The sequence below is a fragment of the Semicossyphus pulcher genome, unplaced genomic scaffold (assembly GCF_022749685.1).
Source record: "Semicossyphus pulcher isolate SPU_LCO1_2020_fin unplaced genomic scaffold, fSemPul1.0.p SCAF_10, whole genome shotgun sequence".
In the NCBI taxonomy this organism is placed as follows: domain Eukaryota; kingdom Metazoa; phylum Chordata; class Actinopteri; order Labriformes; family Labridae; genus Semicossyphus; species Semicossyphus pulcher.
Genome location: NW_027211604.1, coordinates 25,430,916 through 25,453,137, shown reverse-complemented (window position 1 = coordinate 25,453,137; position 22,222 = coordinate 25,430,916). Strand labels below are relative to the sequence as shown.

At 43.1% G+C, this 22,222-nt stretch overlaps 1 protein-coding gene across 2 annotated transcripts in view; it reads right to left on the bottom strand.

The window, feature by feature from the left end:
* Positions 1-22,222, bottom strand: part of spns2 (SPNS lysolipid transporter 2, sphingosine-1-phosphate) — an 86,419-nt gene that overhangs the window by 44,502 nt on the left and 19,695 nt on the right. For both annotated transcript variants that reach the window (XM_069667945.1, XM_069667943.1), the window contains exon 2: positions 16,545-16,610. In XM_069667945.1, coding sequence (XP_069524046.1) covers positions 16,545-16,610 — 66 coding nt within the window. The remainder of the gene's footprint in view (positions 1-16,544; positions 16,611-22,222) is intronic.

Below are 22,222 nucleotides of genomic sequence, written 5' to 3'. Positions count from 1 at the left end.
CTTCAAAATGATCGCACTGTTCTCCTGTCAGTCTGAATGAAAGATACAAAAAACCAAAAACACACAAGAGGCCAAATAAAGAAATCTTTCAGGCTCAGAAGCAACGATTTCCTCCTCCGAGAGCAACTTACTCGAGAAATAAATTTTTAAAAGCCGGAAAAAGCGTCACGGATTGATTGATTGATATCTTGATTTCCAGCCAAAAAAGAAGAGTACGAAATAACGCTTGAAAAACAATTAGAAGGACGAAAAACAAACCTATTAATTCATTTTAAAAGAAAGATTCTAATAAGCAACACAAAGTCGAGAGTATGTGTTTAAGGAGGATTGAGTATGACATTTATGCCGATGTGATGCACGCAGATTCCTGTGCAGAGCAGACTTGCTGACAGATATGTTTGGCTTCATTAGAAACAACTCACTCGATGACAAGAAAATAAATATGTTCAGTCTATTTAAAGACGCTGTCGGAAAAACAAACAAACCACGACTAACAAAAAGTCTTCACAGAAGCCGCATCACACCCCGAAATCTCCGCACACGCTTTGATTTTTATACGTCTTCATAGAAAAGAATTATTCATAACTCAATCAGCAGAGGATGTGTTTCATTTTGTGGTCAGAAAAGCCTTTAATGGCCCTGCTAATGAACTGAAAAGTTTGATTGACATACAGTAAACAGCTCCTGAATATGAAACACGTGAAACATGCAGCCCGTCCTCACAAGTCACATTCCTGCACCAACCGCCATTGTCTCCCTGTTTATCCATATTTATGCAGTGAAACACCACCAGGCCTCATGTTTGTGCTGCAGCAGAGATAAGAACAGCCTAGGTAATCACCACAGATGTTATCCCTCATAAATAAAGTGCACATGTAACATGGTGAGCATGAAAAAAGGCAGTCACGAGCGAGGAGCAGACTCACTCTGTGGATGTTTACTCGGCAGGCCAGTTTTCATAACCTCGTTTAAAGAACAATTGTCAGCTTTGACGACTCTTTCACACAGTGGCCGACTTAAGCTGCATTTTCACAGTTGTAGAAGAAGATTTCCTTTAATTATGGAGCTCAAGTTGACGTCCAACACCTCTGTTTGCATCTTTTTGACAAGAATTTAACATTTTTAAGATTAGATGACAAAGTCCTGAGATTTTTTTCTGTGTTGCAGAAAAAACACTTTAAATGCATCTTATAAGGGATAAAACAAAACAAAACGTACTAGATACAGTGCAGAGAGAAGACTGAACACTTTAAAAATGTCATTGTATCTGTTTCCAAAAAGACATGAAGGCAGCAGCTACTAAAATATGTTGTGGCTTGAATGCCTTCTAAACTAGTTACTCTCCTCTGAAAAAGTTGTCATTAACTTTCATTAAAAGCTTTCGATACAGTTGATCATATTCAATCGTATTGCTTTTTCAGACACTCAGAATATTGGGTTTGACTTACAAGGTTTTGGAAATACCTGCAAGATGCAGGAGTTTCAAAGCTGGAAATATCCAACCAGAGTTCTCACAACTAACAAAAGGAGTTCCACAGGGATCAATTCTGGGCCCGATCTTATTAACAATTAATATTTGTGAGATTTCCTTTATACAACAGTAAAAGGAATTCCACAAGGAACGGCCTTATTTACAATTAATATTAACATTTTCTCGTCATTAACTGAATGTAATGTCCATCATGACGCTAACAGAACCACATCATCTGTAAAAGGCAAAGATGCTTTTCTGTGGTCCCCAAACTGGACACTCTCTGCTCCATCTCTGTTATAACTCCACTTATACACAGAGACTGAAATAATGGCTGTACTCACTGTTGAGTGTTATTATTATATGTTATTATTGTAGCTACCGGTGACAAAGAAAACATTACATAGACATTTATTTATAAGGAAGTGACTTCACTGTAGCCTGGAAAACAACGTAAACAAGCCGTACAGTATCGGCTCTGCCTGACATCCTGCCTTTATCACTAGGCTTATGTGACATATTCCCCTTTATTAGCTAAACAAACACCGACTCTTTTCTTTTAAAACCTTTGTTTATCTAATAACTTGCTCCTCTCTTCGGCTTCGAGCGACTGTCGATTCAACGCCACAAGTCAGGAAAACAATCTGTGTGGTTAATTAATGCCAAGGACATTTGAGACTGAATTTTTATGTATTCTCATAACAATGCTGCACAGAGTCATGCGGGGAATATGGAGATAATTCACTGTAACCTTACTGAGCCGTTTGAACAGTTAAGGTCATTTATTAATGTCGCCTCATACGACTGCAGGGACCCCCTTTGAGACCAGCGAAGAAGAAGTGTTTTTGTGTTTAAAAGCCCCCAGAGTAGATTACTATGCCTTCGTATCTATTTTATTCTCTCTGTAGCCTGGACTTGAAGGTAAAAACACAAAGTCCCTTGAACTTCCTGTGTACTTCTGACAGAATAGATAAACTTTAAACTTCCCACAAAGACAATGGATTCTAATTTCAGTCAATTACACATGCTTCAGGTAGGAGTGCCAAACCGGTTCAGATGCTCTCCTTCAAATTCCAAATAAGATGCTGCACATATTTCAAACAGCCTCTCAGAGAGCAAATTATATCAATTACCAAAGTCTTCAAGCATTCCTCAAGAGGGCAAAGGCTGTGAGAGCGGTCTAAAAGCAGACACAGGTGTATCATGCCGTATGTGTCCGCTTACCTTTTTCTATAGACGAATCCAGAGTAAAGGAAAAATGCTTGTGTCCTGCGACAGTGTTTTCTTTTCAGCTGTATAACACACAGAGCCATAAACTAAATGCTTACTGATATTTAAAACTACCGTCATGTATTTATAAAGCAAAGACACCTGACCTTTAAACGGAAAGGAAAGTTTTCCCCTCCACAATAACCCATTAAGTCTGCAGTTTTAGACAGTATGCTAAATGTCAGTGAGTAATGACTTTATCCATTATTATCATCACCATCATTCATCATTAGTTGCACCTTATGAAGGCTTCAACACCTCATGAAGTGTGTCTAATGGTGAATTGCTAACAGAGCCTTTTATCATCGAAGCATAAGACTCAAAAAATGAATTTAAATTGGTCCAATTATTCCTCTTTTTCACGGCTGAGTTCACTCTCATGAGCTATTTTTTACATTCGGTTTTTTTGGGACATTGAACAGCGAGATAACCTTTATATAAGAGTGTTTAAAGTGGAGCTGCCCCCTCTTAGTCGACCAAATGTTACTCAATGAATTGGTTGGTTAACTCAAACTAAACCATCCAACAGCTGGACCATGTCTGTTGTCTGAGCGTCTGTTAACCTGTCTGTAGTGTTACTTAAAGGAGTGCATATTTTACATGGGTTGTTAACTTACAGTCAGCAGAAAGTGTTAAGGTCAGCTCAGGTTCAAGTACTACTGTTCTGAAAAGAGCTGTGTGTTGTGTTGTGTTCACTGCACTGCGTGAACAAAGGTCCTGTTTCCTGCAAAGACCTTCCTTCACTAGCTAGCTAGTTAGCAGCTACGCACCGGGCTAAAGCTAACTGGACTGGACTTAAGGTGGGACGATGTTATACTGTGTTTAAACTTTGTCTTTGCTGTTTTTTTCAACCCATTCAGAATCATAGCCTCTTTTCCGTTAGCATTGTTGCTAACCGGCAGCTTTCTTCCTACGTGTGCTTGTAAAAATAGCTTGTTACTTAAAACATACTTTCCCCGCCCTGGAACTCAAACCCTTTTGTGATGCTCCAACAAACATATATTTATTAAATCAAATTATTATAATGAACGTGTAAAAACGTCTTCTGGCTACAAATCTACGTAGAACATCTTTTGTTTGGGGTAGCTATGTGTAGTGTAACTCACCTAAAAGAGCACCTATACCATCAAGGCTGTGTCCTTAAATAGAACTCTGGCTGCATGTCTTTCCCTGATCCTCTGTAGCTTTTCCTTTCAAAATAAAAGTAACATTGCCCCCAGAAAATAATCGTTAAAGACAGGTAGCTAGGGCGCATGAATCACCCTACATTTGGAGCAGAGCGGGTGCTCAGGAGCTTGCAGTCTGAAACATATTGACGTATGTAACTCAAAAACCGAAAACAATTGAGCATGCAGACCCCCCAGCTAAAAACACACACACTTTTCTCTCCTGCCACACACACACACACACCGAGGCAGACTGTCAGACAGAGGCAACACCGGACATCCAGCTCAGGCTTTGATTGGCCAGCTGAACAAAACCTCCTGAGATGACTCACCTCCTATGATTCACTGCCACTGTGAATAGGGTATGAGGAGGAGATGCAGGCACACGTATGTAGAGTGTGTGTGTGTGTGTGTGTGTGTGTGTGTGTGTGTGTGTGTGTGTGTGTGTGTGTGTGTGTGATTGATATTCACTGATTCTGTATGGATACATTTCCCTATGAAACACGAGTTTCCCCTGAAGAGAGCACCTGTGAGGCTCCGCATCCGGCGGCTGGGATACCAAGCGCTCAGCAGCCCATTTGATCCCCCTTTTCTTGTGTGTATGTGTGTATGTGTGTGTGTGTGTGTGTGTGTGTGTGTGTGTGTGTGTGTGTATTTAGGATAATTCACCTTCAGGTGACTGACAGTGCTACAGTCTGATTGAGTGAAGATGAAAGTACTTAGAAGCACCTTAATCCCCTACAAATGCAGGCGTACACAGAGAGTATTCTGCTGCTTTCAAGCGCTTCCTTTAAGCTCCTTCCACCGAGATTAGACTTGTGAAGTAAATATGATTAGTCACAGAGTACGGTGCTTCAATTTCAAAATAAAATCTGTTTTTTTATTTAATATAGCAATCAAAGAACAGAGTGACTTTACGCTGCAGTGGCAGAACACAGAGCGGAGGAAAAACGACTTCAGGAACACATTGATTCTTCAGGTGAAAATGAAACACGAGAAACTTTGCAGAGGATTTAGAAAATCCCTGCTCTCCTGTCATCTATTTTTTGAGTTTTGGGTATTTCCCACTGCCCCTGAAGGCATCCTTACAGCTGTAAAACCTGACAGTCAGGACAACCAACAACAGCTCCAAGGAATTCAAACGTCGGTCAGCTGCCAGAGACAGAATTAGAGGAACAGGAGAAGTGCATCCTCTCTGCAGGTCTGTACATGTCTACAGGACAGGCGTTGTCATAAGGTGCCATTTACGGCAGTGTCACAGAGTGACCCATTCACTGTGGACGAGGCGTGTGTGTCGAGGCGTCAGCGTTCATCACATTGCAAACACGCTGCTTCCATAAATACAACTTCCCTTGTCAGTGTGTGTTGACTCTGCTGCACCTTTGTGCCTCTGCCCTCCTCGTCACTGCAAGGTCACCTGAAGGCTGCAACCTGTTTGAAGAATTGATGAGTAACGTCTGAGAGTCTGGAAAAATGTTTTATTGCATCTGTTTAAGTCTAAGCTAATATTTGCTCTATTATCATACAGATTGAGTCATTAATTTGGTCATTCTTTGAAACAATGGGCTGATACTTAAGTTTCAATGTCACAAAATCACAGCTTCAATCAGGCTGAAGACAACACAGAGCTCTGTTGGGCAGAAACTGTGACAAATCACCATGTTATTACAGTGACTCACCTTAATGATGGTGCAATGCATTCGTCGTTTTAATGTAATGTGAGAACCACACTTGTCTCTGAACTCTGCAGGTCACAACGACAGGTAAACCCAACCCTACATCCCTCTGTCAAAGAACACAGAAAGAGCCACTCCGACAATGTGCAAACCCATTCGGTAAAATACACAATATGGTCTTTTAAAGTTTCAGCTCTGCGACAGACAGCAGAGATGTGAGGACACAGTTATACAGGGCTGATCAAAACACACTGAATGAATGAATCTGTCCGCGATATTGGACCATCACTATTGTGTATCTGGCATGAGCTGCTGGCTGACACATCTTTGAAACACACCGCCCACGAAATCTGAGGCAAAGCACGATTCTGCTCGTTCTCAGCAGGGTGAACCTTTCACAATAAAATCACAACAGTTCTGATTCTAACAGAGAAACTTTTGGTTCTTGCAGGGGTCCTCATTCAGACTGTTTGTGTGCATTTACACCGATCAGCCATAACCTTATGACCACTGACAGGTGAAGTGAATAACTTAATAATTGATTATCTCGTTCCAATGGCACGTGTCAGTGGGTGGGATATGTTCGGCAGCAAGTGAACATTTTGTCCTCGAAGTTGATGTGTTGTGTGAAAAATGGGCAGGCGTAAGGATGAGAGCGACTTTGACAAGAGCACTGCAGCTCTTGTGGGGCGTTCCCGTCTGTGGTGGTCAGTAGCTATGGTCAGGGTGCCCATGCTGACCCCTGTCCACCACCAAAAGCGCTTACAATGGGCACGTGAGAACTGGGCCACAGAGCAATGGAAGAATGTGGCCTGGGGAAGGTACCTGGGGAAGACCTGGCACCAGGATGCACTATGGGAAGAAGGCGAGCAAGCAGAGGCAGTTGATGCTTTGGACAATGTTCTGCTGGGAAACCTTGGGTCCTGCCTTCATGTGGATGTTACTTTGACTCGTACCACCTACCTCAACCTTGTTGCAGAGTCCACCCCTTCATGGAAACAGTATTCCCTAATGGCAGTGGCCTCTCTCAGCAGGATGATGCACCCTGCCACACTGCAGACATGGTTCAGGAATGGTTTGAGGAACAACGAGTTCAAGGTGTTGACTCGGCCTCCAGATTCCACAGATCTCAATCCAATGGAGCGTCTGTGGGATGTGCTGGACAAACAAGTCCGATCCATGGAGGCCCCACCTCGCAGCTTACAGGACTTAAAGGATCTGCTGCTGAAGTCTCGGTGCCAGATACCTTAGCACACCTTCAGAGGTCTAGTGGAGTCCATGCCCCGACGGGTCAGGGCTGTTTTGATGGCAAAAGGGGACCTACACAATATTAGGCAAGTGGTCATAATGTTACGGCTGATCTGTGTATGTACACATGGAAAAGTATCTGAAGCTTTCCACTGGGATTTTTCCAGGAAGAAGAGACGTTGAAACAGATCAACAAGCGCAAACACTTGAGAGCAAACACAACTTTGTGATTTATGGATCACTTTTTCTAAATGTTTTGGTAACAGCTCGTCTTTCTGCTTTTATTTGGCATCATTCATATTAAAGTATGCTATTACACTGCCAATTAATCAGTGTAATGAAAATGTGCTATCAAAGTTCTTAAGAGGTCCAAATGTTTGAAAGGTTTACTGGTGAGTTGAGGCCTTGCAGCTCTACGAGCATGTCTTTGTTTGACAGAATGCAGCCTGGAGGTTCTGAACCGTCTCTGGTGTGTTTTTTTTTACACAACACTCAATCTCATTCTGTTTACTGGAGTTGTGGGTCTCATAAAGGCCGCTTTGCATCCATACGAGCAGAGTAATTTGCTCCTCTCTCTGCCTGCTCGCTATGATATTCACATGAAATAAGACTGAGAGAAATCACTATTGATAACTGCAGAGGTTGGGATAAGATGTCCCTTTTATTGTATTATGTCCATCTGTCAAAGCGAAGAGAAGAAATGAAACACAGAGTGGAATAAGGAAGCTCGGGACATTGTCCTCCTATCAGTCATCACCATGTAATGAAAGCAGGCCAGTGCACTTTGGCAGCAATGTTGTTTTCTTTCAGGTGTGCATTAATGCGAGGAGTGGCATCCTTGTTTCTGTGATGTTTCTATGATTAATGAGACTGCCTGGTGAAGGTGTGACACATAACTTTGGTCTGAGTGGGACACCAGATCCGACCCAACTCAGACATCCTCATTACATCTCTGCCTCCTGGATTCCCCTTCGTGTGTCGCCTAAAACATTTCTGCATTCCTCACATTTCTGATCACCGCTAATTCCCTCCGTTCAGACTTCACCCGTGTTGGATTACCAAAGAGCTGGCTGCTGTTTGATAAATGCCACATGCAGCCTGGGAAATACCCGTGCTGCTCTCTCTGTTTCTCTCTTTCTCGCTGTTTTCTGTCAAACTCAGCAGCTAATTCCTGCAGAAGCTGCCACCGAGCGTTACCCAACGCCAACCTAAACCCCTTTTTATTTTATTCAACCCTTAAACGGCTCTGGAAGCTGATCGCTTGTCACCGCAGCTGCAGCAGATCTCTTCACTACCTGCTCAGTGTGCGAGCTGCTGCAGCTGGGGGGAATTACACGCTGCTACAAATACCACACAGGTTGGCAGGAGCGCGCTGGAACATCAGCTTTTTGCACATTTCCAGCACATTATGCTAGTAAACACACATGGTAGGAATAAAGAAAGGTGCTTGAGTCTGTGCTAAAAACAAAAAATAGTAGAGAGGAGTGCATGCTGGGAGGTTCCAGATTGAGATCCAGGCTGCAGCATTAATACAAACATGTTAATTTTTCCCAGACAGACTTTCCAGCGGCTGGTGACATGGCACCAAGCGGAGATCCAGCAGCTCTAGAGAGTTTTTCTTTCCTGCCATTTTCCTGCAGTGAAAATTTAATGACAAGCTCCGACTGAAATGACAGACGACCCTGCTCGTCTCTGTTTGTTTTCTTGTATGCGACCGTTTGTTTTGTTGGGTTTTTGGGACTAATGGCAGATCAAAGCTCGGGCTGAAACACACAAACGAGCATGAATTACTTCCACATACAGCCACTGGAACCAAAATCCACAAGACCCTTCTGAATGTGTCTTACATAATAGTAAATACTATGGAGCATCTAAGAAGTGTTTGAAATTAGTTACAATCCAAATTCGGGACGTGGATAAGCACAGACATTCACAGGTTGCTGTTCACCCCTGATTTTTGCTGGGTTTGTTATAGGCTTCTGTGGAGGAAGTTCAAGCTAAGGCAGAGCTATCATTTAGCATTGCATTTGTTGCCATTATGGAGATAAAGTTTTAGCTGAAGTTCAGGAGCAGGACCACACCTCAATCACTCATTCCCTGTCATGTGCCTATATAAGCATCACCGCCTTTTTCACCTGTCCGTTCTTGTTTCTCGTGCCCCATCTCCCTGCCCTTCTGTTATATCTTTCCTCTTTCCTTAGGGGTCTGGGTTCTGATCCCTCCTCTGATTCTGACTCAGACGACTGAAACACAATGTTTCGAGCTGCACTACACTGCTTGTCATCATTGCTGTGTTCAGGAACCAGGCAGATGTCAATCAAAATGCTTCCACAGTCTTGAGAATTATGAAGGTTATTTTCACTCAGATTTTTGAGGATGTTAAGCGAGACTCTCATCTTTGATTTCATACATATTTTGTTACTATTCCAAGCCACATTTCAAGAGGCTTTAATGCAGTATGAAAAGGACCAAATGATCCTGCAGCAGCCTTATCTTTGACCTTGACCTGCTCAGGTATGTGTGAGGCTAGCACATGTGTTTGACTAGCAGGGGGCTTGAAATGTGTGTGTGTGTGTGGTTCGAATTGATCTGTTGTTGTCACTCGGAGCAGAAAGAGTGGCGCAGCCTCCCGTGGCGTCAAGAAATCGATCTGTGTTCTGCCTCTTTTTCGGAGAAGCAAGAGAATAAATCTTGTTTCCATAAATGCCTGATCACTCCCCTGACGAATGAAAAAGATGACAAAATAACAGCCCTATTTTCAGACCTGTTTGTGCAGCGTCTGAGGCGCTTAAAAATAAAGGGCGACTATCGCTCAAATAGGACGTTAACATGAGGAGGGGTTGACAGCACGCTTGTCTAAATGGCCTTAAAATCCTGATTGCATTGGTAGTCACTCGTCGCCTGTGCTGTTGGTTCGTCGACAGGAAGTGAGGGGGAAGGAGACGGGGTGCCAATCATCGCCCAACAGCTGCCCTCCTCCGAGACATGGCCTATAAAAACAGCCTGAGACACACATACACACACACACACACTGGGATGTAGTCGCATCATCAGGTCATCGTTCTATTCTCGTCTCAGCAGGAGAGAGAGGCCGCCGAACACCGTCGCAATGTAATTATTTGGCTTTGGGAATCAATAACGCAGAAGATTACACCTCGGCGCCATGCATGACATGAAGGAGGAAGTCACAGGTGTCTCTCTCTTCTCCCTCCGTTTCCCTTCATCCCCGCGTCTCCTCTAACTCCTGTAAGGTGCCAGAGGGAGCTACAACAAGGCAACAACAGCTGCCAAACTGCTGATAGAGTGTGAGAGGGGAGAGAGAGAGAGGAGGTACAGAAGGATACCAACCCGGGCAGGAGACAAAATAGGAGCAGCTGTGAGCGGCCAAAACAGCTGATCAAGCACTGATCGCTCCACTTCCCACTGAGTTAAAGGAAATCAGAGAGGCCTCCTTTCAACAGGAGACTTTTTTGATTGACCCTGAACAAAAATCAATGTAACTGGGTCATATTTACGTTTATTTCTTGTTGTATTGTTGTTATAATCTACCTGGTTATGGTTTATATTTGACTGGGAGGAACTCCAGAGTGTACATGTGCTGGAGTTTGGAGCCCCTGCTCCCTAGTTTCTTCTTCTGTGGTACTCTCTATGAATTCCTTGTTATTCCATATCCATCCCCCTATTTCATATATTTTTTGTTATATTATATATTCACACAAAGTTACAATATCTGTCCTTAGATGTAAAACTAAGCTAACGTATGTTTTGTTAATTACTGTATGAGTGTAGGAGCTGCAGTGGAACAAACATGGACGTTAAGTTTCACTTTGTGTTTAGCAAGTATGCCTGTATGTTAGTTTGTATTTCATGGTTAATGTTGGAGAGGTGGGTGTAATTTATTTTAGCTGATTTGTTATCTTTGTTATCTTCACTTATTTATCACATTTTTAAACATTTTCTTCTGTCACACAATGTTAAAGAATACTATCAATCCCAACTTCTCAATATATTGATTTAAATGAACTGGAGCCGGCAAATGGTCGTTTTAATAGTAACTACTGCTAGCTAAACATAATGGACAACTAAGCTAACATGCATTTTGCATATTTACTTGTAGAAGCCCAACGGGCAGGTAAATAACAGGTTCCAGACAACCACAGCTACAGCAACATCTGTGTAGCACAATGTTGACTTCTTGTGGTTCAGGTTTAAACTCCTTGTGGTCAGTGTACGTCTGATCTGTTAGCATAGCTCCAGTCCTGCACAGCACCTGTGGCCTCATTCCTCACAGCTCACATACTGGCTGAGTGGCAGACTGACACCATGTTAAGACTGGGGCTATGTCAGTTGGTGTGTGTGTGTGTGTGTGTGTGTGTGTGTGTGTGTGTGTGTGTGTGCTGGGGTCATGTTTCAGACAAGGTGGGCAGCCACACACAGAATGGGACACAGACAGTCTGCGAGCTGTTTTGAGCACCGGCTCCGTATAAAGCCACCGCCCCCACTGTACGTTCATTTTTACTGACCCCAATATTTCAGTGCTAAAACAGGGGTGGATAATTAGTGTGCCAGCTTCTATTGTTAGGGATAATTTAACCCACTGATGGGATAGTTTGGATTTTTTGACGTGGAGTTGTATTGTACTTATCAATAGTCAGTGTATTATCTACAGAAGTTGGTTGGAGTTACAACATGGAAGCAAGCTATGAACCACTGGATGAATTCACAGGAATATAGACGTTGTGCCAAAATAGGGCTTATTTAACGGCTAAAATATGTCTAACTCAAGCAGCAACCTCTGGGGCTGAGATATTAAGCCAAACGTGGACGTGCCAAAAGCTGCAGTTCTTCGAGAGGCCACTTGAGGCTGGCTCTCAAACTAATGAGAGTTGTAGTCCCTCTAACTAATTTCTCTATTTCAGGGGTTTAAAGTTACCTAGTTCATGTAATTCACTGGCCTCTCAAGCAAGTTTAAAGACTACAAAGTTTTGCAAGCTCACTTAGCTTTCTTAGTCTGTTAAATTAACAAATCTGGTCGGTTACCTCCAGAAATAGAATCTAATTGGAATTAGCTGTTGGCATTGACAGTATAGCTTTAATAACTTGCTGTTTGCCAACCCCTCACTCCTCTCCAGCTCAACCCTCTCGTCCAAAATAATAACTTCTGGCTCCAAAAAAGCTAGATCATGGCGGCTGAAAATGCCTTGATTATTTTTACAGCCTATGATTTTGCGACAATGTTTTCTACAGCGGTGACTAGTGAAGCTTCAGTGTCATTACTCTGGCCAAACAGGGGCTGTGATCTACGGGAGGAAATACACTCACAAACTATCCCTTAAAGTCTTCTTTTTTCCATTTGTCTACAAGAAATTACCAAAGCATGTTAGCAGGAGGAGAACGCTTTTACTCCTTTTGGTTAACAAAAGAGCCTCCCAAAGGTAATACCATCCAGGTGAACCCCCTCTCCCCTTCCTCTCTTCCATTAACCTTTCGTGCCCCTCGTTCCCTCGGGATGGGTCCTGTTCACAGCTGTGTGCGGGTGTCACTCACCTCAGATAGCCGTTAGCACAGCGGCCTGTCATTTGCACTGTGAGAGCTGTGTGTCCCGGTGCTCTGACAGGTCTGCTGAGCTCAGGTGAGACCCTCCCCGCATGCTGATGGACGGGCCGGAGAGCTCCAGGCTCAATCATCATGCCTTTACTCAAACCTGACTGACAGCTTCATCCTCTTACTCAGAGAGCTGAGACCTCCGCTCCTCAGGCAGTAATGGCGCATGTGCACGCAGACACACACGCACAAAAGAAATGAGCACATATCTCCAGTCAATTTGTGTTGTGTAAGCTGCTTTGAAGGGTTGATGTTGCCAAATTACAAAAATAACTGGTGCTGCGGAGACTGAGCTCACCACAAGGTATTTTCCATGTGTTGTCCTTTAGCGTGACAACACCAGTTGACACCGTCGCACTGCAGAGAGCATTAATCTCACCACGCCATTCAGGCTCAAGACGTAAGTTTGTTTTCTTGCCAATGTGGGTGTGATAATTACTTTCTTCTTTTCTAGAAACTCAATTGTTTGGCCTGTATCAGACTCATATGGATTTGGCTTAAACTCCAATCAGCCGTCTCATGTTTTACTAGTAATGTGCAAGTTATATGAGTATTCTTCTATCAGCAGTACATTAACTATCAAATAGACTCCATTTATTTCCTGAAGACTGCTTTCTCACTTGTTCACATCAAGTTACTGTCATTTTTTACAGTATCCCTGAACCGGATGAAAGTTTTACGTTAGCTAGTGAGCTAAAGTTAGCGGTCTTTAAGCTAGCCCTAGCGCCCTGCCAAAGAGCATTTGAGAAACGGATAGTTTTCACTAAAAATGCTTTATTGAGTGTTTTCACTGGTTTTAACGACCTGGTCTGTTTGTTTAAGAGAGTAGGCGACCTCCTCCTTAAAACCAGCTGAGCACCAATAAACAAGCTAGCAGCGGCTAAGCCTTAACATATCTTTGAAAAATAACACACAATACCCCATTTCTCTACAGCTACTTTACACTTTAATTTTATTGGAAAAAGATACAATTATCTAACACCACCCACAGATTGCTGGCTAATTCTAAGAAACTTTGATTTAAGAGTCAAAAATAGCCCAAACAGACATTTTTTTGGAGTGCAACAATCAAAATGCAAACACTGCAGCAGGTCTGAAGAGCTCCTCTTGTGCTCACTCAGGCTTATATTTCTCAAAGCAAACAACTTGTCAGTAAGTTGTAGATATGGGAAATTTTTCATTCCAGTAGTCCTGATCACGAGCCAAAGAAAAGGGTCAAAACGGTCTCTTCCTCAGAGCAGGGTTCAGAAAGTGATTCTGACTCACACTTGTGTTTGTTCTGGATCGTGCAGCGTGTGGTCAGTGTTTTTTAAAAAGTGTGAGGGTGACCTGGCAGCGGGGAGAGAGCGAAAACCTCCACACAAACAACACCCACTGCCTGTAAAACACCTACGTGGGCAGTTTACGTTCCCAGGTGGACTGAAGCTGCCAGGACGGAGGCAGAGAGGAAGGAGAGAAGGCGGCCTGGCCTGCAGGTGCTCACAGAGGCCGTGATTGTTCCCTCTGGAGACGGATGTGGGGGGCAGGGGTAAACCAGGGCGGACATCGTAAACATATACACGCACACGCTGAGACTCTCCCTTCCAGCACTCTGATTACGTCAACCTCCTAACCTCTTCTTCACACCTAGGCTCTCCGTCTGCGCCCACCCGCTCTCGCAGCTCCGACCCAGTCTCCCAGCATTCCTCAGGCCGGTGTGAGGAAGAGGTCGCCGCCTGGGGATCAGGGGCCAAGCGGAGTCTGAACCCTGACAGGCCGAGACAGGCCGGGCTAACCAAACACACAGCAGCCGTGCTTTTAGCCCTGCTAGCTGGGGGCCTCAGAGACCTGCACATGCAGACAGCACAGAGGGCAAAGCAGCTACACATGCGCCTCTATTAACAAACTGTGTGTTTAAGTGTGTGAGCCAATGCAAACAGAATTAAGAGTCAAACACCCTCCAAACTTCCTGTTTCTTGTTAAGATTTCATACAAATCTCCCTCTGCAGAAGGAGCCGTTAAGAAAAGGCATCACCTGCAAGCGTGAGTAAGTTTTCAGTAATCCTTGCACCCTGCTGCTTCAGAAAGGAGTTGAGCTGCAGCTTAAAAACTTTCCTTCTTTGCTTTCTGTGGCACGGCAGTAAAGGAAAAATGTATCTATTTCAAACATTGCAAAAGAAGATCTTTGCACTGAGAGAAACATATGCACTCTTGCACTCTTTGCACTTTTGAGCACTCTTGTAAGTGTCGGTACAGCCCTGCAATGTTTGAAATAGACACATTTATAATTCAGGCCCTTGTCAGATTCCTTTTTTGTTCTCTTTTTGAGTCCTGCCTTGCTAGAAAGATTCATAAATCAAGTTTGATTCAACACACCAGGATCATTAAAGGCATCATGCGGCTATAGCATGGAAAGTGTTTGCTTTGAACCCACAAACTTTTTTATTCTTTGACAGGAAAGAAATCGACAAAAACATAAAAAATGAAGAAACGTGTGTGAAGAGAAAAAGTTGTTTTAAACTGGGTGGAAAATGAAATGTCTCGCTCACTGCATTGACAGAAGTTACAACACTGATTTCTTTTTCCTGCTGTGTATTTTTGTCCTGAACGCACCATTCAGCTCCCCTAAAGTAAGTCAGAGAACATCAAGTGCAGGAGGGAAACACAGGCTGGTATTCTTCCCCCCTCAAACTCAAACATGCCCGTTCAGCCTCAATGGCACTTTGTGTGCAAGTTTGTGTTTGTGTTTGAAAGAGTTTGAGGGCACACGGAGACAAGACCGGGTCCTGTCCTCCAATAAGAGCTCTGTACAAGGTATCTCCCTACAAGGTGAATTCATTGGGGTCTGTAGAGCGGAACAGGAAACCCCGCCCTGAGTCCTCAGACGCTCCGGGTACTCGCATGCAGCCTGCCTGGTTACCAAGTGTGTTTTCCTTTCTGTTTTCCTGCCCGGCTGCTTCTGTGAGGAAATCTCAATTTGGCCTGTGCTAAGTAAATTTTACCAGCTCCAGTTTAAAGGTATAACATGGAATGTTTCCGCATTAAAACGTCTTCAAACAAACGAGTCTGTGTTTGAGATTTTATTCTGAGTGTACTCAGGTTGTTCAAAATGTTTCCAACAACGTTCAAAAGCAAAGAAAGCCGTTCTTTATTCAATGTGTTTTTGATTTGGTTGTAAGAAGCAGAACGTTAGATGGTACGTCAGAGAGTGACTCTGCAAACTGTTTACGTTAGCTAACGTTACTTACGGCTATTTCATCAGCAACGAAACAACAACGAAATCTTGGCAATGACTTGACTACAAGCTCGTGCAAGAAGGCAGCCTGAGGTGAATGACGATTGGTCGATTTCAGCGAGAGCTTTTTAAAAATGTGATTCTGGAAAAACACGGAACGATCACTGTGAACAATAAACACCCAAAAATGTGAAACCCATGAAAATATGAGAATATCCATTTAAAAGATATGAACTCTTTAATTGGCTATGGTGTTAACAATGAAGACAACAACTCCCATGATCCCTTGCTACCTCACCGCACTGCATCTTTTGTTGTTTTGATTGAATATAAAGAGGCCTTTAAATTACAGCAGCATTTCACAAAGAGCTGGGATTGAGGCCGAGCTTTATGTTGTGGTTTTTAAAGAGTGTGAGGAACAAGAATCTGCTTCTGTTTTGGGTTTGCAGACTGTAATTAATAAGAGGCCGAAAGTTGGGCCAATTTTCATCTGTTTTCCTGAAAAAGCTGGAATTAGTTTCTATTTAAATCCATCGATTAAAGCATCTTAATTAGTCAAAAGTAGCAGGATCAGAGGTATTAGGAAGTCATTCCCGGGATGATTAAGTTAATTAACTCCAAAATGTGTAACATCAATATCTCTACCAGAGAGAAACGCTTTTACTTTGTGTTAAAAGAGGGAAAAATGTCAAGCGTTTCTGCTGCGAGCTGATTCTCCGCTTGTGTTTCAGTGTGGGCAGATTTTGTCGGAGCCTCTGCCTTTCATTTTTCCATCCAATTAAGCTCACATCAAAATATCAGAGTTACCCAGTAATTACTCATCACTGAGAGAATGCGCTTGGTTATTGAGCTTACATTTTTTCACACGTGTAATTAAGGGATTAAAGGAGACTCACCTGTTTGCAACAAGCCGATCCCACTGTCTGTTACGTCGTAGTGCCGCTGGATGTCCTGCAGAACACCTGCACACAAAGAGAGGAAACACATGTGGTTTTAAGACTTAATGATGATCCTAATGACAGACTTTAAACACTGAACTGTGTTTGACTTATAGCTTGATTAATTGGCAGTCTTCTGTAGCTTGTTATAATCGCTGGAGATGATGGATAGACAGTTACTCAGCAGCGATCATTCACTTTAGATCCCTGAAGAGCCCTATTTTATGCATGATAAGTGCTCTCCTGGCTGCAGTACAAGGATTATACTGCAGGGTGTTGTTTCGGGTGTTAAGTTTTCAAACTAAACTTCAGATAAACGCACAAAAACTCCTCCATACACACACACGCATTCTCTCCATTTTTCCCCAGCTGATGTAAACAGCTCTGGGGATCGGCTCCAGCTCAGAGCCTGGAGTTGATTTTGGTTTTGCCAGATGAGACTTTCTGCAGCCGACTGTGTGAGGTCAATATTTCTCTCACACAGCACCAAAACATCGCTCCTCAGTGGGAAACCACAAGCTCTTTGAAGTCGTCTCAATCCTGTAACTGTACCCAAAGAGCAGTTATGCAGGAATGGAGCAGCTTCACATACTGAGCATGTCTGTGATGCCTGAAAGAAGTGAACGACACCTGGAGCTCTAACGCGCGAGAACAGCTGAAAGTCTGCTCATCTCAACATGAGGATTTTTGAGTGTTTCACGGAGCTGCTCTGTAAAGCAGGAGCGAGATTCTCATTAAGTTTTTAACACATAATAAAGATCAGAAGATGAAGATGAAGAAGAAGATCAGAGGACGATCAACCAGACGATTTTAAGTAGCAATAAACAAGAAGCAACAAGTCTGATGAGACCAACAGCTTGTAAAGGTTCAAAGTCTGAAGGAATAACCAATCTGTGTTTGAAATCTTTGCAGTCCAGATGCAATGTGCTGTGCTTGGTGGTGCCGGCTGACTCTCTCTCTGTGAAGCTGGCAGGACGGTCCTGGGGATTGCAACACAGCTCATGAAAATGGAACAGCAGCATGACTAACATTTTAAGGAGCTGGCTGCGTCTGATCTGTCTGCTGCCCTCCTCTGAGCTGCAGCAGGCCGGTGTTACCTGGAACAACCTGACCTCTGCGGTGCACCTGAGCGTCTGTAACTTTCAGAAATAACTCGGGCATAAAGTAAGGAAGGTTATTACAGCCAGGGATAAAAAAGAGTTGGAGTTTTTGTTGTTGTTGCTTTTTGAAAATAAAGCTGAAATTGCAGTTTAAGTGCCATGTATGATAATAGTTTTCCTTTTTTTTTGCATTTGAAAATAAAGTTTATCTGTGGGTAGAAGTGCCAGGAATAAGAAGAAAATAATCAAATGCCTTTTCAGAATAAAGTCAAACTTTATTCCTATTTTGCATTTAAAAAAACTGACGCACACTGTCGAACCTGCAGAAATGATATTTATTTGCAACGTGTACTAGAGATTCACCTGATGAAAGGTTGCAAATAAATATCATTTCTGCAGGTTAGACAGTGTGCGGGAGTTTACAGTTTTTTGTTTGACCTGTTTCTCTCCTACGCACCTGTTCTGAAACGGATGTGCTAAGCTTTTTCAACAATTCAGCATTTCAGGTCTTTTTCAGGTTTTTTTCTTTTTTTGATCCATGAATAGAGTGGACCTTAAGTATAAGTGCCAAATATATATATATATATATCTATATATATATATTTTTTTTTAATTAATCAATTTATTTATTTATTCATTTATTTATTTATTCATTGGCTTTCTGGCTTTTTAAGAATAAAGTCAAACTTTTGGTAAAGGAAAAAATATATTAAAGATTTTAATTAGCGTTTCAGAAATTAGATGGTAGTTGCAGTTTAAGTGTCAAGTAAAACAAAAAAATAAAGTTTTTTTTTTTTTTTCAATTATTTATTCACTTATTCTGAAATTTCAATTTCATTCTCAACCTTTTGACTTTAATCTCAAACTGCAAAAAAAAAAAAATCATCCTCCTCTAATTGTTGTTCCTCTGCTTGGCCCTAACGAGCTCCCGTATAAAGTCATCTCAGTGAGTTTGCATTGGAGGCTGATAAAAGACATCACAGCCATGTAATCATATAACTGCACCCATCATATTAGATGTGGTTGGTTCTGCTCTGGCACTGGCATGGCTGGTCTATTTGTCAGCATGTTCCCAGCATGTTTAAAGGCAGGTTTGACGGTGGCTGTGAGCAGAGACATTCGTCAGATTCCTGTCATCTGAGTCAAAGCACCTGCTCACATTCTGACAGTGCAGGCAGCATTCCTGCTTAAGCGCCACACTCACACCTCTGAGACTTGTTGCTCTTTCATAATGAGGAGGCTTAAAGGTGCTGGTCATCACCCAGTATCAGTGAAACCAAACTGCATGGGACATGCTCACAAAGACTTCCACTTACACTGTGAACAAAAAGGACGATCTGGATTGATTATCATTTCCCTGAAACACTGTAGCTACGATCAGCTACATTAACTCAGCTTAAACATGTGTCACCTGTGTTTCTTGTTAGTCGTTCTCACAGCACTCAGAGGACACAATTATGTGGCAATTACGCAGCAACCGCCTCAGGGCAGGTAGGAGTCAATTTACATTTATACTGCAGGTAAATCTCAGCTCATGTTAGGGTGTGTAATGCAAGGAATCACATCACATTTTTTCTGCACCTCAGGGGTTTAATGAGTTGTCTTGTTGAACGGAGCTCACTTGAAACCACTTTAACTCCTTCGAAACATCAGGCTGACGTCGCTACATTTCTGTGACAGCCACTTTGTGCTCCCTGTCAGGCCTGTCAAACAGCGACAACAGTGTTTCACAGTGTACTGTACGACTGCAGCTGTACTCTAATTAGCCTGGACCAAGCGCACACACACTTACACTGACACATACACCCGGCCTGCTGGGAGGGGGATTCCTGCACCAGATGGTGGAGCGTCCCTCCTGGACAGAGTCTGAGTTCGTCTGAGCCACGCCCGTCTACACTTGGCACACAATTACCAGACAATTAATAAAGGTGGAGCCGGCAGGATGAGACTTACTGTGAGATTAAGATCAATATTAGATAAAGCAGAGCTGCAGCTGCTCTGATTTGACAAGCTCTTAGGATATCATACCTAACTTTCTTTACTGCAGCAGCTAAGAGGTAGAAACCAGATCAAAGCAGCAGTTTGTATTGTGCTGGATTCAGGAGCAGCGAGCTGTGTAATGTACTGAGCTAATCTGTGAGGGATTACAGGGAGGCAGCGGCAGCTCTGTGTTTGTGTAGCGGACTATCTCAACTATCATCTCTGCGCTCAATGAGGCCTTTTAAAGCCTGGCAATCAAAGCCTGTCCCTTTAAATTCTCTTACTTCCTGTTTCACTCGCTCTCTCCTACATTCCCCCTTCTGTAGCCTTTAAGTTGCGTCTCGTATTTTCTTACTCGCTTCCTTTTCTTTGAATGAAATGAAACTGAAATTCATGTTTTTGGACTTTTGAGAAAACGACAAAGAAAAGGAGATTCAGTAATCTGTCAAATGAGGATGTATTGCACCCCCCTCCCAAGCTGGTAGCACCCATTACGATGCTGTTCAAGCTCTCAGAAAGATAAAGGTCAAGACACCACAGAGGAACTCTTTCCAAATCTCCAAACTGCCTTTTTCTAACACTAGACTCCTCGTTGCGGTTGCATTTTCGCTGTGCAGCATCTGTAGACATGTCCTCATTACACTGGTTATTAAACGATGCCATAAATATCAAGCATGACACCACTAAAAAGAGGGATATGTGTCACTATAGCTAGATATCAGGTCACCACTGTAGTTGTGGCAACGCTGTAACCCCTCCGATCCATTTACGTGAACATCGTTAATGAGTTTCTCGGGCCTCCGGGGGTCTGAGCTCATCTGAGCGAGGAAACACGGCAGGAATGTGGATCGTCCTGACAGCTCACAACAATAACAGCAGCTTCTTCTTCATTTAAGGTAAAAGAACACGCACAGGTACATTGTAGGACACGCCCTCTGACACACATTAACACAGCACACTGCATACTTTCTTTAATCTGTTCTGTCTTTTATTTTTAGTTTAGTTTGCTTTGTCTTCATTCAGTCACATTATGTTCATTTGACATTTAAAGCAGTTCTTATCTTCGGACACACCTGTGGAGATAAGCAGTAACTGCAGGTGTGTGTTTGATCCAAACAGCATCCTCCCTGACAACTAAGACTTTTGCCTTCAGCTGAACATCATATGTATTTTTGTTTATCTTTGGATTTGTTTTTTTAGGTTTCTTCGTCTGTAGGCAACATTTTTGTTCCTGTTTGTTGGGCCGTTTAACTCTTTAGGCCCCGTGTCCACATCGCGCCTTCTTCTGGCAGTAAAGCGCTGGCAGGGTGCTGGGGAGCGCTGGGATGAAGCGCTTGTGCGGTGACAGAAAAAACAAAAAAAAAGTTTGACTTACAACACAGCTGACAACAAGCTTACAACTCGTAGGGCGATAAAAGCACTTAGCAGCAACATTTAGTGTCCGGCCTGTCTGCTCCCACAAATGAGCTTCTCGGTCTCTATTGCGATACTGTTTGTTTGTTGCTCCGGGTGGACAGAAACGGCTAAAACAAGTTGCTCCTCCATGTTTGGTGGTAACCAGGGTGACAAGCGGCGCCCCATCTGATTGGTTGAAAAAAGCGGCAATGACGACGGCAGCGCCTTCAGAGATTTTCAACTCAAAGCGCTCGGAGCGGCCGCACAGAAAAGGCGGAGCGCTCGGAAAAACGACGCTGGGTGCGGCGCTTTTTCTCTCGGCGGCGGCATACGCTCTGTCCTCATTGGGAACAATTAAAAAATGTTACTATGTGGGCCTTACTAACTCAACAGAGAGCAGGAAAACCAGTGCACGACTTCTACACACGATGAAGCACTGCTGGGTGATGGACATAGATGTGGAATGGACACCCAGTTTTTAATAGCAAAGGATAGTTCACAGTCTTTCATCATTGGGCCAGAGGGTCAATCACCATTACATAAAGCCATTCTGCAAAAAGGCAGTAACTTAACAGACATTTATCAAACTGATAATCTTCCACATTGTAACTTTAAAGACGCCCTTTCATTGCTTTATTGTGATGCTGAACTGTAGCTTCAGTGTGTCTGCAGACAGCCGCTCCCTGCAGCCAGACTGGACACACAGAGTCGGGGGCTGACTCTTATTCCACCCTCTCATAAAGTCCGTCTTTATGGGCATTTTTTTTTTTTTGCAGTCAGGCTCAATAAGAAATGACTCAAGTCGGTGAACGTTTACATGCCACAGACGCTGCATTTAGAGCAGCATTCCTGATATGAATGGTACTTTCTCTCTGCCATTATAAAGCTACCAGACGACTTTACTGACTGCACTGAATCTGTGAGTCAATTTTGCAGCTCTGGAAAACTGAGACAAAAAAACCAACAGCTATGAACCATGACTCCAGATCAGTCGCTGTGTAACAGGGTTGGACGTAGCCACTGTGACATCATACTTTGGAAGCCTTGTGTTCGGCATGTTGGCCGTCGCTACCTTGTTTTTATAGACTCCGAAGTGTTTGGACGACAGGGTGGATACGCATTGTTACGCCTCTATCCTGCTTGACAGGTCAATGTTGTATT